The 16,382-nt window shown below is 41.6% G+C and overlaps 3 protein-coding genes across 5 annotated transcripts; 2 read left to right on the top strand and 1 right to left on the bottom strand.

Moving 5' to 3' along the window:
- Positions 1-1,306: 1,306 nt before the first annotated feature.
- LOC115387491 (BUB3-interacting and GLEBS motif-containing protein ZNF207-like) lies at positions 1,307-6,267 on the top strand. Of its 3 annotated transcripts, XR_003931377.1 has the most exons (12): positions 1,307-1,347; positions 1,684-1,810; positions 2,638-2,776; positions 2,867-3,052; positions 3,321-3,396; positions 3,483-3,535; positions 3,615-3,769; positions 3,951-4,178; positions 4,352-4,490; positions 4,569-4,741; positions 4,970-5,050; positions 5,588-6,267. XR_003931377.1 is itself a non-coding variant. In XM_030090214.1 (11 exons), exons 1-10 carry the CDS (start codon positions 1,307-1,309, stop codon positions 4,721-4,723), a joined length of 1,299 nt encoding a protein of 432 aa, XP_029946074.1. In that variant the 3' UTR covers positions 4,724-4,741; positions 4,970-5,580. The 3 variants fall into 3 exon arrangements, 2 of the variants coding, with proteins under 2 accessions (XP_029946074.1, XP_029946073.1); XM_030090214.1 differs by lacking the exon at positions 5,588-6,267 and having other exon boundaries at positions 4,970-5,580; XM_030090213.1 differs by lacking the exon at positions 5,588-6,267 and having other exon boundaries at positions 4,569-5,580.
- A 1,360-nt stretch (positions 6,268-7,627) lies between these two features.
- Positions 7,628-10,162, bottom strand: LOC115386819 (zona pellucida sperm-binding protein 3-like). Its single transcript, XM_030089292.1, has 10 exons — positions 9,736-10,162; positions 9,549-9,664; positions 9,373-9,476; positions 9,112-9,286; positions 8,662-8,779; positions 8,505-8,587; positions 8,257-8,426; positions 8,019-8,171; positions 7,882-7,953; positions 7,628-7,812 (listed from the first exon to the last, which is right to left on the bottom strand). The coding sequence occupies exons 1-10, from the start codon at positions 10,108-10,110 to the stop codon at positions 7,628-7,630; spliced, it is 1,551 nt and encodes a 516-aa protein (XP_029945152.1). The 5' UTR covers positions 10,111-10,162.
- A 919-nt stretch (positions 10,163-11,081) lies between these two features.
- LOC115387492 (uncharacterized) lies at positions 11,082-13,649 on the top strand. Its single transcript, XM_030090215.1, has 4 exons — positions 11,082-11,298; positions 12,099-12,455; positions 12,530-12,636; positions 13,099-13,649. Exons 1-4 carry the CDS (start codon positions 11,250-11,252, stop codon positions 13,312-13,314), a joined length of 729 nt encoding a protein of 242 aa, XP_029946075.1. The 5' UTR covers positions 11,082-11,249; the 3' UTR covers positions 13,315-13,649.
- Positions 13,650-16,382: the final 2,733 nt, after the last annotated feature.

Genomic DNA, 16,382 nt, shown 5'->3' with positions numbered 1-16,382 from the left:
TGGAATTAAGCTGTTTGTGGTTCCTGGATCAAACAAGTAAAATCATTTAAACACCGTGGGATTTATTTATTTATTTATTTATTTAATATATTTAAAATACAGATCATCCTAAAGTCCACAGATACAAAAGTAAATCTACAACAACATCACTACATGCATGGATGAATAAGTTATTGCATAATTATGCGTATTAGTGTGTAACACGAGCCACTCCCACTTTAGGTAACAATAAAAAAAGAAAAAAATTAATCATCATCATCATTAGTATTTCATTGAAGTCCTGTTTTTTTCATCCAACCAATTTTAAACTCAAACACTCAATAAAATAATGAAATGGAAATTCTTTATCAATCCTAGAGGGAAACTTTTACAGCCTTGTTCCACTCAGAATAGAAATAAATACAATGTTAACATATCAAACATATGTGAGCTATAAGACACAGAAAAAAAAACTAATAAATAAATGAAGCAATAAATATTAATATCTTTTGTCTTAGCATTGAGTAATATATGCATGGAGAGCATACAATTTGTAATTGATGATTGAAAATTGATATTAAACACGTTGATGATGCCTAAAATATTGTGATCCTTTATTGAAAAAAAAAAAGAAAAAATTTAATCTGAAGAACATTCAACGTGATTCCTTAAGTGCAGTGTTTCTCAAACAGTAAGAGAATGAGCTCCACTTCCAAATATTTGTTATGTTAAAAGATATTGTTCGTGAAATCTGGGGATAAAATCAACAAAATAAAACAAATAAATAAATAACTAAAAAATCATTTAAAAATTATTTTCATTTACACGCATTTAATTATAAGTGTCTGTGGAATCTTTGTATTCTTGTCTTAATTAATTTCCATTACACCTGCAACAAAATCAATAATACAGATATATGTTTTCAAATAACTCACTCACTTTTTTAGCTGTATTTCAAGGTACAGCATAACATACTTTCACACTGATTGTGACAGTTTGACATTGCAACACAAAAAATTAAAAATGTATGCATGTCCTATCAAAGTAAAAATTCTCAAATTCATAAACACTGTTCTGTGTGAGAATTTATTTATAAAGCCATTGTTTTTTACATTTTTTTAGCGGTAACTTTTTTGCATGCACGTCTACGAATGAACTATATGAATCTATTTCATGACCAGCAGAAGGCGCTGCAGACTTGCTCTGTGTTTCTGACCACCAGGGGGCGTGGCGAGTCTATTCTCTTTTAAAGAGCCGACGCCATCTTCCTGTCAGTACTGTTATTTATTTACCTGATTTTGCGCACAGAGCTGGAAAAACAAACACGATGGGGAGGAAGAAGAAAAAGCAAATGAAGCCTTGGTGCTGGTATCCTTTTTCCGCGTCTTATCTGCAGTGTCGTGTTCTTTTCGACTGCGGTTTGTGTTATAGAGAGCTTTATGTTCTCTCTGCTAAGCTAACCATGCTAACACTACCGCTTCATAATAATATGGGTATAAATAGATCTGGATGACTGTGTGCTTACTTATTGTGTCCTTCTTGATCATTTTAAAAGGTTGCGTCTCAAATAACAGACAGAAGTGTTACTTTAAACGTGCAGTGAAGATGTCAGAGAGCTTCACCGAGTTAACAACACAGACAGCACGGTAATATAATGTCATTACTACTACTTTACACTCGGAGTTTCCTGAACTGAGCTCTCAGGTACTGTAACAGAGACTTTGATGATGAGAAGATTCTCATTCAGCATCAAAAAGCCAAACACTTCAAGTGTCACATCTGCCACAAAAAGCTGTACACTGGCCCTGGGCTGGCGATCCACTGCATGCAGGTAAGGTCACTTTGATGTCATTTCGTCTAAACGAGCAAAAGCATTCATTCATTCATTCACAAAACAAAGCACCTGCCTCCAGATTTCACATAAAAACATCCCCATACAGTTCAGACTTACAGTTGAAATAATTACAATTTATGCAAAAATCCCTTGAAGAAATGTTTTCATTGGAATTAATGTGTTTTACACAGATTCCCCCCCCCCCCCCATTCAAATCTCTGTAAGAAAACAAACTTTTCATAGACAAACCCAAAACAAAAACAGCTTTATATATTGGTTATAAGTATTGTCTTTTTTAGTCTTGTACACAATCCACTTCATCAATTTCTTTTTTGTACTTGTGCTTTTCGAGTCTATGTTAGTGTAAGTATGTGTTTTACCTTTTCCATTGAGATGTGATCCACCATCTTTAGCCACTGGTTCTTTGTTGGTGATATTTGCTTTCCCCTTCTTGTAGCATTTTCCATATTAAAATTACCTTAACACTTCTCTACAGTGTGTTTTAAATATTTCATTGGACATTAATATGTCCAAAAAGGTTCATTGGTCTTCCAAGTTATAATCCAAAACAAAGGTTCTTTTCCAAAGACCAGAGAGGTATAAATCAGCTGACAAGATACGTCACAACAACATCACGTGACACTCTGAAGAAGACAGCTGACAGCTGCCGAAACCGTCAGGTAAATAATAAAATACCTCTCTGGTCTTTGGAAAATAACCTTTGTTTTGGACATTAATATGATCTGTATAAACTTGCTTGTTATAAAATCTGGCTGATTCCTTTTTTTGTGCGTGTTTGATGTGCATAACGACTTTATTTCCAGGTGCATAAAGAGACCATCGATGGCGTTCCAAATGCAATACCTGGGAGAACAGACATCGAGCTGGAGATTTATGGGATGGAGGGAATTCCAGAAAAAGATATGGAGGAGAGAAGAAGAGTGCTCGAACAGAAAAACCAAGGTATCAGCACCACCGGGAGTTTATCTGGCTCTTGAGTTGTCATTTGGTACTTGTATGTTCTTGACAGACTCTGCTGCTCTTGAATTGTAGAGACTCAGAAGAAAAAGCAGAACCAGGATGACTCTGACGAGTACGACGACGACGACGACGAGCCCGGCCCCTCCTTCCAGCAGCCTGTAGCAGGGCAGCCCCAGCAGGGCTACATCCCCCCGATGACCCAGCCGGGCTTGCCTCCTGTGTCTGGGACTCCGGGGATCCCGCCAGGCAGCTACTCAGGTGAGAAATGAGCATTCAGTCACCAGCTGTTGAGCTAACTGTAATTAATTCCACTGAATGGCTCCTCAGATAACATGAAGGGACTTCCATAACCTTCACACATCGCTGATCCCACTGTTATCTTTTCTTTCGGCTCTTTAGAAGATTAGAATTAAATACGTTGTTTATGTTTACAGCAGCACTAATTATGACAGTCTTCACTTTGCTTTCATACTTTTAAGCAGCTTCTTCAATTAAGAGGATTTTTAATCGAATCCTTTTGGTTTAGGAATTCCCCCGATGATGCCCGGGGTCCCACCAATGATACCAGGAATGCCCTCTGTGATGCCAGGAATGCCTCCAGGGTAATGACTGCAGTGACTAAAACGGGTTTCTTGTTAATCTAGTTTCTATTATCTAATGAGTTTTAAACCTGTGCTGTTTTTTTTAGCATGATTCCAATGGGTGGGATGATGCCTCCCATCATGCCAGGTGTACCACCAGGTATTGCTCCTCAGGACACGCCTCCGTCTGATGTTCTGTGTTTGCATAAATAGTTAAGGTTCCTCTCTGCCGTCCCCAGGCCTTCCTCCTCCAGTGGGCCATCGTCCAGGCATCACACACATGCCTCAGGTTCCCCCCGCTGCTAGCATGCTGGCTCGATCCGCTGTTCCCACCGTCACCGTCCCATCAGCCCAGCCGGACGTCACAAAACCTCTGTTCCCCAGTGCAGGACAGGTAAAACCCCGACGAGACGGTGTAGATCGCTTTTCAGCTGAGCAGATCGGATTTAGTCCATCAGCAAAACCACTCTGGAATGAATCTGGAACCTTGAGTTTGGATTTCCCCGCTTTGGAAAATGTGATGCCTTGGTCTCTAATGTGTTTTCCTCTCTCTTCCCGCCCCCCTCCCCTCTCAGAGTCAGCAGACAGTGTCAGGCCCCCCCCTCACCCTCCCCTCCACCTCCCCCGACCCCTCCAAGCCCACATTCCCAGCATACACTCAGGCCACCGCTGCTGTTGTCAGCCCCAGCGCCGGCAGCAGCACGGTCTCCAAACCTCCCTCCACTGTGACCAGTAAGCCCGCCACCCTCACCACCACCAGTGCAACCAGTAAGTTGATCCACCCTGATGAGGATATCTCACTGGTAAGTAGTCCAGCTTGAGGCGACTCTTTATAGTTCTTCCAGTAAGTAGTTTGAGAGAAATTTAACGTAGAAAAGTTTTGAAAGTGAGTCAAATTGTGTATTTGTTGTGGGTTAAATTTCAGACCTGCAGTTTAAAACCGGGCCTGGTCTTCTTGTCTTTGCGTGTGCTGCAGGAAGAGCTGCGGGCCCAGCTGCCCAGGTACCAGTGTAGTATTCCTCGCCCCGGCCAGACCGCCACGACGGCCCCCGCCGTGGGGCCTGTGGGCGGCATCATGGCGTCTCAGCAGCACAGCATGACTCACCCCATACCTGGTACACGCTGGAAACACGGCATTTCGGCTCACAGTCTGTCAGCCGATTTAAAAGAAAGCTGTTTTTGTCTCCCTGCAGGTCAGTTCACCGGCCCAGCGCCGGGCTTCATCCCAGGACGGCTGCCTCCGTTCGGCCAGGGCCCCCCTGTGGTACCCCCAGGGTACCAAGGAGCCCCTCCGCGGCCGCCCCTGGGCATGAGACCCCCCATCATGTCTCCCGGAGGCCGCTACTGAAGCACGCCTCTTCAATAGGTTTGGACACTAAACCATTTTCTAATGTCCACAGCTGCAGTATTGGTATTTTAGTACCACATAGTGCTGTTTGCTCTCCTACTGAGCTATGAGGAAGACACGCAGCACGAGAGCGTATGGGAAAATATTTACAGTATACCTGAGCAAGTTTCTGAACTGTTTCACATGATTCTGATTCAAACCTCCTCTGTTCTGTGGCTTTTTTTTTCCTTCTCATGTTTCATTTAGGTGTATAGAACTGTAGTAGATATGGTTCGTAGTGTTGTGAAGGCGCTGGAGTTACATGGGCACTACCCACCCTTTATCAAGGCAAGTTTTATGTAAATACCTTTCTGTTCTGAGCTAAATGGTGAGGCCTTCACAGCACTCTGTGCTGTTGGACTTCTGTCCCCAACTTTGTTTGGTGAGGGCTTCAAACAACCGTTTATGCTTTTCATTCTGCTCTGTGTTGGGAAATCCCCAATAAAATAAGTAGGTGGGTTACTATATGACATGGTGTATGTATTGTTGTGATACTGTATCGTAATAAAATGTGGGAAAAATTCAAGACTCTTTTTTGCGGGATTTAAGTGGGCAAAAAGACGTCACAGCAGGTCTTAACCTGCTTGTTGTTGTGCTTCTGTTGTCTTGAACACTGATGAAGAGACGTTACAAAGCTGGACGATGTTTCATTTTGACTGTAAGCAGTAAATTGAGTTGTTGTTTTTCTTGTTTTGTTTTTTTTTCAAAGCTGATGCTCTGTACATGGCATGGGCAGACGGGTTCTTGAGTGCATTGTACAGCTGCATAACATCTGGGTCAGTAGTGGCTGTAGTGCTAAAACTCAGATTTCTCTTCTCCCTGTAGCATTGCCATTGGGGGACTGGCTGAGGCCGTGTCTCAGTGTAGCCCTGTATCAGCCTGAGGCAAGTCTCACCATTTTTTCTGTCTTCTCATTCATTAACCAGGGGCCCTCACAGCTTACACGCTGTTGGATGTCAATGTCCCCAAACTTGCAGCAAGTTTGGTGAAGGCCCTTGTTTGTGTGTTTCTGTTCAGGCATAACTTATTCAGGCATGTCAACTCATTTAAAAATGATCTTTTCCTTCACATTACTTTCTGTATTTTCCTTTGTTTTGTTTTTTTTCTTCTTCACTGATGGGAGCTTCGGGAAGCTCAGTTTTCATTTCCAAGCTCATTACTGATTGTACAGAGCTTTTAAATGAAAGTATGTTTTCTTTTCAAAGATTTGTAAATGGACGGGTCAGACCATCCACAGTCTGGCGCCTTCAGCCAGTCCATGAATTGAGTGTGTCCTCAAAGGTTTGGGTGAAGAAATGACTTTTTATTTTAGTTTTAATGTTTGTAAAATGGTTTTACCATTTAATCCTGTTTGTTTCATCAGCTTTCCTCACTTGATCATTTGAATTTAACTACTTACATGAAGGAGAATCTCTGCCAGTAACAGGTTAGTTAAAGCTGTAAGTACCACTGCTGTCATGTTGATTTGTATTGGTGTGCACACATGTGATCCTGCGAGGTAAGATATCCTCCAGAAAAAAGAATAAAGGAACATTAATGAACCCACAACCATTCTAAAGTGTTTCACACTGATGGCAGCCAGTCTATTTGATCTTGACTTCATAATCAGAGTTGGTTTATTATTGCCTCAAATGAACACGATTTCTGGTTTAGAATATCTTTGATGCAGTGCAGCCACAGTCAGCGGTAAGTATAGACTTGTACACTTTTTCCATGTCACACTAAAAGCTTTGTGAAGGTTCTACCTGCTGAAGGATTCAGCTTTGGAAAGATGATTGAAGTTATTTCATAGCTGGTCGATGGTGCTGGGATAACTGGGAACTTCTGAGATTTTGTTTTAGTATTTATGCACGTGAGTTGTGTCAAAGTTTGAATGCTTACTTTTCACCCTAATAAACCATTTTAGCAACTATTGACTGTGATGCATTTTTCCAAAACACACTCACCCATCTCAAAGCTGACGCTGATCCACCTCCATTTTTATGACATAACATTTACATGTATGGTGATATAGGGAAATTTAGCCCATCGCAAAAGGAAGGATTTGGTGATGAGTGGGAGAGAAGCAGATTTTCTAAACAAAACCTCTTTATGAACCAACATTGTCACAAGTTTATCTCTGTAGCTTCCAGGTCCATAAATGTCCTGATAGATCCAAGTGAAAAATGAAAATAACCTTTGAAGAAAGTAAATGTTTCAGATATACATTTAAAATCAGTGTAGTTAGAAGCATTTACTGCACTTAGCGTTCATGCAATATTTAAGCACTTCAAAGGCATCTTTGTCTCTACATGGTCGAGGAAAGTTTAGAGGGAAATCAAAGTAAAGTGTTGAGGCATGAAGGTCAAGTCACCCACTCTGAATTAAACTGGAGAGAAGTCTGAGATTTGACTTGGTATTCAATTTGGAAAGCTTTAAAGAAACCAAGGCTACTACTGCGATAAGTGTTTCCACACCTCAAGGTGTGAAGCACTGATTTTGCATTCGACTCCAGACTGACATTACACCTTACCTCTAATCGGACTAGTCATGTAAGATTACACCAGGCATTGTTTGAAACCCTGCATTAATTTGTTCTACATTTAGATTTCACTTTGAACCAAACCGAGCAATGCTCTTTCACATTAAAATTCATCCCGTCACTGAAGCAACAGCCGACTGCAGTTTGTGCGGGGATGGCATGTCACTTTCACTCCATTCCCGTTCAGGTTATTTGGTATAAATGTAGCAATACGTCATTTTACCATGAGGAAATATTTTGTATTGTGGTATTTAATAAATACATTTTCTTATGCTCCCTCAAAGCATCATCATACCATGTATGCAGTAATCCACAGCAACACAGTAAAGTTTAGTTTAAGGACTTTATTTCTTTGGGTCAGATTGGGCAGCAGTTGCGTTGGTCACTGTGGTTTCCTCTTCAGCCTCAGGCGTACTCGTCGGCTCACTGGGGGCTTCGGTAGTGGTGGTGTTAGCCAGCGACTTCACCTTGAAGTCAGGACTTGCCGTTTCAGTGGACATGTCTTCATCTTCAGTTTCTGAAGAAAGTTCTGTAATTAGAGACGCGCGTTAAGATACAGGAGTCACATTTTTAAAGATCTCCTTTTCTCTCAGCCTACCTTCATCCATTTCACCTTCAGTCTCCACGTCCAGGTGTGCCGGTGGGCCAGTAAGGATCTCGTCTTCCAGAGCTAAAGTAGAAACGGTGTTAGATTACCCCAAATCCTCCACAGTTTGAATTCTGTCATTTAGATACCTAGTTTGCCATTTCCACTTCTCCACTGGCTGCCGTAAAATGAGGGTCGGTTGAGTTTAGCGAGAACTGGAGGGACTTCGTCCAAAGGCAGGAAGGCACTCTTCGTACGTGGCAGAATCGTCATTGGACCCAGTCTGGCTTCCTGTTCCCACACTGAAACAGAAAGCACTTTAGTTACTCTGAAAGTAAAGCTTTTTGCAGCTTTCAGAAGAGATGAAAGAAAGATCTGGCAACACACCTTTGTTGGTCCTCAGTCCGCTCCTCCAGGAGGATTCCAGTTCAACTGGCTTTCCAAACCCTCGCGGACCAAACCTGCTGGTGCTGCCGAGCTTACTGTGGGTTTCGCCAACTTCATTTTGACTTTGGCAATACCCACACAGGTAGTCATTACCATCTGCGGACCGCCACCTGCAAAATGTATACATACATTTTTTTAAACATCAATGTTTCCAGTTCATCAATTTTAGCTTGTGTTTAAAAACTTTCCTTCCATTTACGAGAGTGCACGCCTTATTAGGTGCTTCTGCGTCATCCAGTGGGACGGCATTCACGTGGCACGTGACGTAGATCTGAAGGGTGCAGAAACATTTTAAAGGATGAAGTTGCTCACATCAGGCTGTGTTTAAGCATCCTCTAATCTCACCTCTCCTCTGTTATCATTGTGGAATTTGAAGGCATCAATGACCATCTGCAGACTGTTCTCCTGTGTCCTGACCAAGAAGTGAGACTTCGACCCTGGAACGGCAGAGTCCACCAAACACCTGCAAAGAACAGAGAGGGTTTAATGTTGCCATGCTGTTTGGATGAAGAAAACCCTGTTGAAAAGTATTGACAGAAATTTCCCCTTAATCTCCCTAATTGTGTTTCAAAAGCTCAACGAGGCTGAAAATGCCTATTTAAAGAGACGTTTCACAACTGAAAACTGACATTTGACTACGAAATTGGCTGCCTTCAGCATTCTGAAACCTTAATCACCACTTCCGCCTCATCAGGTACCGATTCATGCTTTTCCCCCCACAACACTTAAACTGAGATTCAGTGATTTTAGATATAGTTTGGAACAGTTTGTGCATTGCAAGGTCCGAGTTCTCACCCATCTTCAATTAAGACATATCTGGGCTCAGAGTCCATGTCTGGGTGAAGTGTAGCCACACAGCTGCTCAGAAACACCCGAAGCTTCATGTGATGTCCAACTCTGACAGAGGCTTCGATGTTGATTGGGTCGCCAAGGTAGTACACCTGTGAGCCTCGTTCGTACTGCCAGTCACCTGCACAGAATCAAAGTGGGAAAGAAAGACCCCAATGAGGAACATTGCTGTAATAAAAAAGCCTTTCAATAAGCAAAACAACCCACCAGTCATTAGCTTCAAATTAAAGTCCAGATTCTCCACTGCAGACATTGTTGACGTGAACGAGACCCAAGATGGCATGAGAGAAGAACTGGATAAACTGTACTTCCTGGGAGACGGAGCAAACAAGGTCAGTGAATTGCAGCAGCCATCTTTAGGGATGTTCTTGACAGTCACAAACCTGGCATAGTGACACTCAATTGGAATTACAGCTTCGTCCATCCGGATCACCCCATTAGGAGAGGGTATGGGGGAGTATATGAGGAGGTTTGTGTAGACCAGCGAGTCCTCGGTCATCTGAGGAGAGCAGATCATGTTAGATGTGCCAATACTCAATAAATGTTAAGAAATGCAGCAAGTTCTGTTACCCAGTGTTTGGTGCCACAGTCCATCAATCCTGCAACAATCTTGTATTCGTCCTCTGAAGAAACCGTGGCTCTGCAGTAGTAGTCGTCCTCATCCACACCCAGACGGATTTCATTGCTGTTGACTGGAGCTCCAACTGCAAACAGGTCGGCTTTGATGGCGATCTCCAGTAGGTCCGGATAGCAGGCGACACTGATGGTGTTGACCTGCTCCAGGGCCTTCGGAGGCTCCTCGGTGGTCGTGCGCTGTGTGTGCTGAGGCCTCTGAAGCGAAGCATACTGCGAGTGATGCGGCGGCAAAGCTAAAGACTGTCGAACGCAGATTCCAGAGAGAAGGAGCCCTAACAGGATGTTGGCCCAAAAAAGCACCATCTCCATGGCTGTCTTGTGAAGGGCGCGCAGACTGCACGTGCTGCCGTCTGACCCACCAGGCAGATGCAGGAGCTCAGCGCTGCGTCTTTTTAAACCTGAAGCAATCAGCGGCGTCAGAGCAGCCCTGCACATCAGAATCCAATCAGCTGCTCATCACACAGCTGACGCCTCACACCTGCTGAGTCTCTCGCCACAGCCCGTCTGTGTTGTGTAGAAGCCCTGTTCTACATGGGTAAACTTTATCAGCGCTCCTTTGATTGAGAAAGCTTTGTGACATTATATTTAAGGCTGTCTGCAGGATTTAATTCATGATTCTGGGTTTGTTCCAATCTGATAACCAATTTTTCTTCAGATTAAGTGATCACAGACAACAATGTGCCAGTTGATCTGTTTACCGTTTCTCGGTTTAAAAGGACATTGTTGTTTAGAATGTAGACAAACCTTTTTTCAATCAAACAAGACAACTGATATAAACTTCATATTGTCATTATTTACATTTCCTAATTTTTTTTTCATTTTCACTCCTCTGATTGCTATGTATATCATCACTACAAAACATACCAAACGTCATAAAGACGCAGTTCCCATGCAATATGACTTATTTCGAACCACTAGACAGGAAATAAATAACCTCAACCGACAAGTTTTGCTCACGCCAGACACGTCCGGTGATTAATAATGAAAGTAACACACTTACATCAGGGGATTTTAACATATGGGAGGCGGGCTCACACCCCTCCCTCACAGAACCTGAATCCTATTGAAGAAAATAATGCTGGGACATGATATCACCCTGACCCTGATGAAAATAACATTACCTTAAGATATAGAAGTTGTTTCAATCTGTCATAATTTAATATTTGACTGTTGAAAACCTCTGTGTTGAGTTGATTTGGCTTCTTTTCTTCAGTTTCATAGTGAAAGGGTGTGCCACCACCCTGATCACGAGAAATGTGGAGCCTTAAAGTCAGTCAGCGCAGTAGCAACCACAGTAAAACGGCTTCCTGCTCCCGAGGTGAAGAACAATGAATACACTGACTTCGTCCACACAGTCTCACACAACAGAGAGGGGAAGAGGAAGACGGCACGCACCATGACCGAAATCTGAGACATTTCACTGCCTTTATCACTGAAAAAAAAAAACCATGAGAACGAGTTTGGCTTCTTTCTTCTTTTCCATTCAGCTGTTTGTAGGTGAGTAAAGATTCACTATGTTGTGCTCCCTGAGACTGGTGTGTGTTTAAAGTCAGCATCTTCACCCGTGTTTCCAGCGTGCTGATTTGACTCTGTAGAACAGAATAGGCTTGTATAGTCCTGCTCCTGGTTGTGTTAAAACACGTTTTTCCGGTTTTAGTGATGGAAAATAGCAGGTTTGTTCTGATAATAAGAGGAGAAATCAGGTTTTCACTATTCAATATGTCAAATCATAATCATCATGCTTTTTAATACAACTTCCATCAATTCCGTCAACTGCACTGTTGTAAAAAGTCAACAAATCTGGTTAAGTTAATCCTTCGAAGACAAGAATTACTTTCATTCAAACTTACATACTTCCACGCCAGTTCAGTCATAGATTGTAACTATCAATCATTCCTCAGGTGACCATTAATGTCTACAATAGCATGTCTATAATAATAATATTGATCATAATAATGTAGAATTGATTTTATTGGTGAAAACATCTGAGAACAATTGAACTAAGATGAACATTTTAATCCTCTGAAAACACAGCAAATCTATAATTATGCTTTAAAGTGAAAAGTGATAACAAATCATCCGTCAGGGAAATGCGATCTTCTTCTTCACAGCAGCAGGTGGAGAATTAGGAGGAACAGTCAGAAGGATTGACTACTGGTTAAGAGATGTGTGGAAAAAGTCACGAAGACTGTCCGGTTGATAAACTGTAAACAGGAATGTGCTGAATTTTCATCTTTTCAAGTAATTCGTGAGGCCTTTGCACCCTGTGCCTCATGGTCCTCATCCTTCCCCTCCAGGCTGTGCAGAGGTCATCTTCAGGCGCCTGACGGCCGGTCAGACTCTGAGCCTCTCCTGCCACCTGCAGCAGGACCACAGCAGGCCCGCCGCCCTCCACCTGTACCACCGGGACTCCCAGAGCCAGACCACCGTCCTCTCCGTCAGGGGCGACGGGGACGTCAGGGTTGACCCGGGCCGCCGGGCACGCACGCAGCTGCACGGAGGGTTGAACTCCCAGGAGGTCAACTTGACCATTTCTCCTTTAGAGCTCTCTGATACGGGACTTTATCTGTTGGAGCTGAGCTACGAAGAGGACAGCCGATCAGATCGGGTGGCGGCCTGTGCACCGCAGACCTTGCTGCTGGTGGAAGGATCAGGTAATTCCTCTAGTGAGTAGAAAAGAAGAGCCAGTGTTGAGGTTTTAATGCTTGCTGTTGTGTGTACGGTGCAGGAGGCTCGTGCCCGTGCTCGCCCCGCTATGCCCCTCTGCTCCTGACCATCTTCTCAGCCGCAGGGTTTCTCCTGCTCATCCTCGTCTGGCTGGCTGCAGAGAAATGCGTGAGTCTTTCCCTCAACCAGTAACAGAGAGATCTAACTTCATGCTGTGGAGTAACGCCGTCTTTTTCTGAGTCACATCTTCGCCCGTTGTCAGGTTATATAAGGGTAAGCCCAAAAAAATGACAAAAAACAGAAGCAGGAGTGAGTCACGCTCAGCTGAATATCAATTAGTGTGTCAGCTGTAACAGAGGCCTGACAGACAGGCGAGCGAGTCTTCCAGGCAGCTGATAATTACTGCTGAGACGGGGGGAGCATGACTCACAAAAAGCTGTGACACAAAGGGAAATTCACTCAGATCCACAAAAAAAGGAAAGACGAATTTAAGGAGCAGTGATCACAACTAAATAGAAAATCCCCTGTAGGATTAAAAATTATTGCAATTCTGTATTATATGCAGAAATAATTGGATTTTTTCAATCCCAGACATTAAAAATGTGTTTTTTTTTCCTTTAAATGTTGTAGCTGAAGGTGAAGCAGCGTCACAGAACACGACCACACGTCCCCATTTACGAGGACATGAACTGGAAGCAGCAGAGATCTGAAAGCCCCCAAAATAACCGCGAGGGCCCCTCACACCTGGAGGAAGTCCACTTCCCGGTGTACGCCAACCCCCACCGACAGTCGCAGGACAACTACTACGCCTGCCCCCGACAGCTCGCCCTCCGGGCCTCACAATGACTATTGTATCTCAGAGGATGCTTTTAAAAAAATATAGGTTGCATCGAATTACAGCGAATAAGTTTTATTTTAAATCACTCTACTTTGTATTGTAATAAATTGCTGTTGAAAAATGATCTCACACATTGTTGACTTGCACAGCATTTGGTGGTAACTTCACACACAGAGCAAAGCAATGACCAGAGGGGACAGACTTAACAGCCAAGAAAAAAATGCTATTTTATTAATATTTGAAAGAAGCTCCATAGTTCATGAAAACATTTGTTTCGGTGCATGTCATTTAACAATCACATTCTATGAGGAGAAAGAGATATACAGAGAAAAAAATAAAACATTACAAGCCACTGACTTCTCATTAACTCTCAGTACAGACATTTTTTTTTTTTACTTAATACCTCAAAAACAAAACAACAAAAGGCAAAAAAATAAAAAAAAGAAAAAGAAAAAAAAGCAGCCCTATTCCCACAACCCCCACCCCACCCTCCATTCAATCTTTCACAACTAAGAAAAAAAAAAAAAAGAACAACCCTTGAGGGTGACAGGCTAGAATCCCACAGTGCTAAAGAGTGAGACGCTCATTGGTTTTAGGAATACACAGCATGGCGATGTAGCGCTAGGTCAATCTGAATCGAGGAGAGGGGGTGGTGGAGGGGGCGGGGGGGCCACTTCACACTCCTCCATCCCCTTAAAAAAAAAGAAAAGAAAGAAAAAACAGGAACTGAAAAAAAAAGACATTGGATCCCATAAACCCCTGCAATATATCAGCCATTAAGAGGAGGACTGTAAACTCCCCCGTCTTCTGCCCCCACCCACCCCTCCAACACTTGTGCATAGTTTCATGATCCTTTACAACCAGCTCATGTTTTACAAACATCCTCCCAAATGTGAAAAAATGTTCCACAAAAGTCTGATTCTAATAATATTAACCATAATCATAATCATAATAATACCCGCTGTGGGAGAATATATGAGAGAAAGAGAGAGAAAGAAAGAGAGAGAGAGAGAGAGAGAGAGATTAATGCACAATGTTCCTGATTCAGTCAGGACGGGACCTCATTAAGAAAAACACAATAAAGATTCAAACATACAGCATTTGCATGTTATTCACCGTTTTTTTTTCTTCTTAAAAACAAACTCATTGACCATTTTTTTTAATGTAAAGCAATTTTAATATATAGATTTATATATAAAGCACTCCATTTTTCGTTTAAAGTCCATTATTTGGTTATTATGTAACTGCTACGGATTTAGAAACAAAAGGTATTTTCTCTTCTTCTGAAATCCATAACTTTCAGTGCTTAGATTCGTTTCTTTTAGTCATCCTTTTTTTTTTTTTTTTTTTCTTTTTCTTAACTCATCATAAAAATGTACATTAAAATGGCGTGGAGTTGGTACTCTGGAACCCTGGCCTTCCTGAGACAAGATCCACTTTTTCGTGTGTGTGCAAGATAGTGAGCAATTATGTCTTCTTCTTTTTTTTTTTTCTTGTATTTTTTTTTCATTTTATATAAAGGAAAAATATATATAATCAACAAAAACAAAAAAAACAAAAAACATACAGGCTTCAGATAGTCCATGAAATCAACATTAAACACAGAACGAAGAAGGTTAAACAGAACAAGACAACACTGTTCAATCCCAGAGTTCTGAAAGTAGCACAAGAAATCTTCATTCTGTGAAGTGTTGTGTTACACTTTTTTCTTTAAAAATGGAAGCATTTGTCCTTTTTTTCCTTCTTTTTTCTGACATTCCCGTAGTTTAATTCCTTTGTTTTGCTGATTTTTTTTTTGTTTGTTTTTGAACTCCAGAAAATAAAGTGTTTTTTTTTTTTGTTTTGTTTTTGTAAACTGTCAGTGGCCTTGCAGAGAAAAAAAAAACAACAACAACAAAACAGATGATGACATGAGTAAACTGAATGTAAATAAAAACACAACGAGAAGCTAAGAAAACAAAAACAAAAAAAAAAAAAAAGAAAAGAAAGGTAGGCACCTCTGAAGTGAGCCCTACACACCGAGGCTCCATCTGATGTCTCGTCCTTCGCTCTCTGTTGCTCAGATTCGGGAGAGCTGAAGTCCTTCTACCCCAATCTATGGCCACAGGTCTGCAAAATACTTTTTTTTTTTTTTTTGCTGCATTTTTTTCAATATATATGATTTTTTTTGTTGTTTTTTTTAACATTTTTTTTTAAGTTTATAGTCTGAAAAATGGTGCAATACTCAATTATGATCCATACTTTCTTGGATTATTCCACAATGAAAGCCACTAAGGTAGATAAACATTACATTTTTAAAAACACACTTATTTTTAGTCCTTGAGTAAACATTTACACATGAACTGTCCCCGTCTCCCCTCAGTACTTGTATCAATGTTGTTCATATAGCTGGATGAGGGGTGAGGCTGACACTCAGTGCAACGCTAGAGGCTAGTAACAATTAACATCAGAATATAGTTTTGACAAGCAAAAAAAAAAAAAAAAAAGTATACTGAATCGAAAAGAACCACGAGCTCTCACACGTATTTTCACCTCGCGCACACACACTCACACACAACCATTCATTCATTCATTCAGACAATGTACAGTACAAGCAGCCTTGTGCAAACACTCAAATACAACAGATGTAAATTTACCTTTATATCGCTCTTTGTTTTCAACAACACTCGCATTTCCAATTGTATTCACTCTGAACCGATGCTATCAAAAATCTCTGAAGTGTATGAATGAGACAAAACAAAAACAAAAACAAAAAAAAAAAAAACCACTACAAAAAGTGTTCACATTACATTATTGGCGCTTCTTTTGATTCAAGTATTTGTTTTCATTATTTTGTATTACTCTGATATGTTTATGATCTCGTCTTCTGGGAAATATAATGTTGGAGACACGGGGTGAGTGGGGGGCTGAAGCCAGGGCAGGGAGGGGGGCACAGAGGGCTCAGGCTAAGTGGAAAACAGAGAGATCTAGTCATAAACACACACACACGCACACACACCCGTTTTGTACACGTACGGTTGTATGCTGTTTATGAGCTAGCATGTGCATATTCAACCCAGGCCTTTTTTTTTTTTTT

Source organism: Salarias fasciatus, chromosome 4, assembly GCF_902148845.1.
Source record: "Salarias fasciatus chromosome 4, fSalaFa1.1, whole genome shotgun sequence".
Lineage (NCBI taxonomy): Eukaryota > Metazoa > Chordata > Actinopteri > Blenniiformes > Blenniidae > Salarias > Salarias fasciatus.
Note: the sequence above shows the minus strand (reverse complement) of the source record. Positions and strands in the feature narration are given on the sequence as shown.

Coding starts and splice junctions, on each gene's coding strand:
- LOC115387491 (XM_030090214.1), top strand. CDS start 1,307: ATGGGGAGGAAGAAGAAAAAGCAAATGAAGCCTTGGTGCTG. Junction 1,348..1,683: donor CAAATGAAGCCTTGGTGCTG/GTATCCTTTTTC, acceptor CTGAGCTCTCAG/GTACTGTAACAGAGACTTTG. Junction 2,777..2,866: donor GCTCGAACAGAAAAACCAAG/GTATCAGCACCA, acceptor CTTGAATTGTAG/AGACTCAGAAGAAAAAGCAG.
- LOC115387492 (XM_030090215.1), top strand. CDS start 11,250: ATGAGAACGAGTTTGGCTTCTTTCTTCTTTTCCATTCAGCTGTTTGTA. Junction 11,299..12,098: donor TTCCATTCAGCTGTTTGTAG/GTGAGTAAAGAT, acceptor CTTCCCCTCCAG/GCTGTGCAGAGGTCATCTTC. Junction 12,637..13,098: donor GGCTGGCTGCAGAGAAATGC/GTGAGTCTTTCC, acceptor TAAATGTTGTAG/CTGAAGGTGAAGCAGCGTCA.
- LOC115386819 (XM_030089292.1), bottom strand. CDS start 10,110: ATGGAGATGGTGCTTTTTTGGGCCAACATCCTGTTAGGGCTCCTTCTC. Junction 8,172..8,256: donor CGGACTGAGGACCAACAAAG/GTGTGTTGCCAG, acceptor TTTCTGTTTCAG/TGTGGGAACAGGAAGCCAGA. Junction 7,813..7,881: donor TGAAGGTGAAATGGATGAAG/GTAGGCTGAGAG, acceptor CTCTAATTACAG/AACTTTCTTCAGAAACTGAA.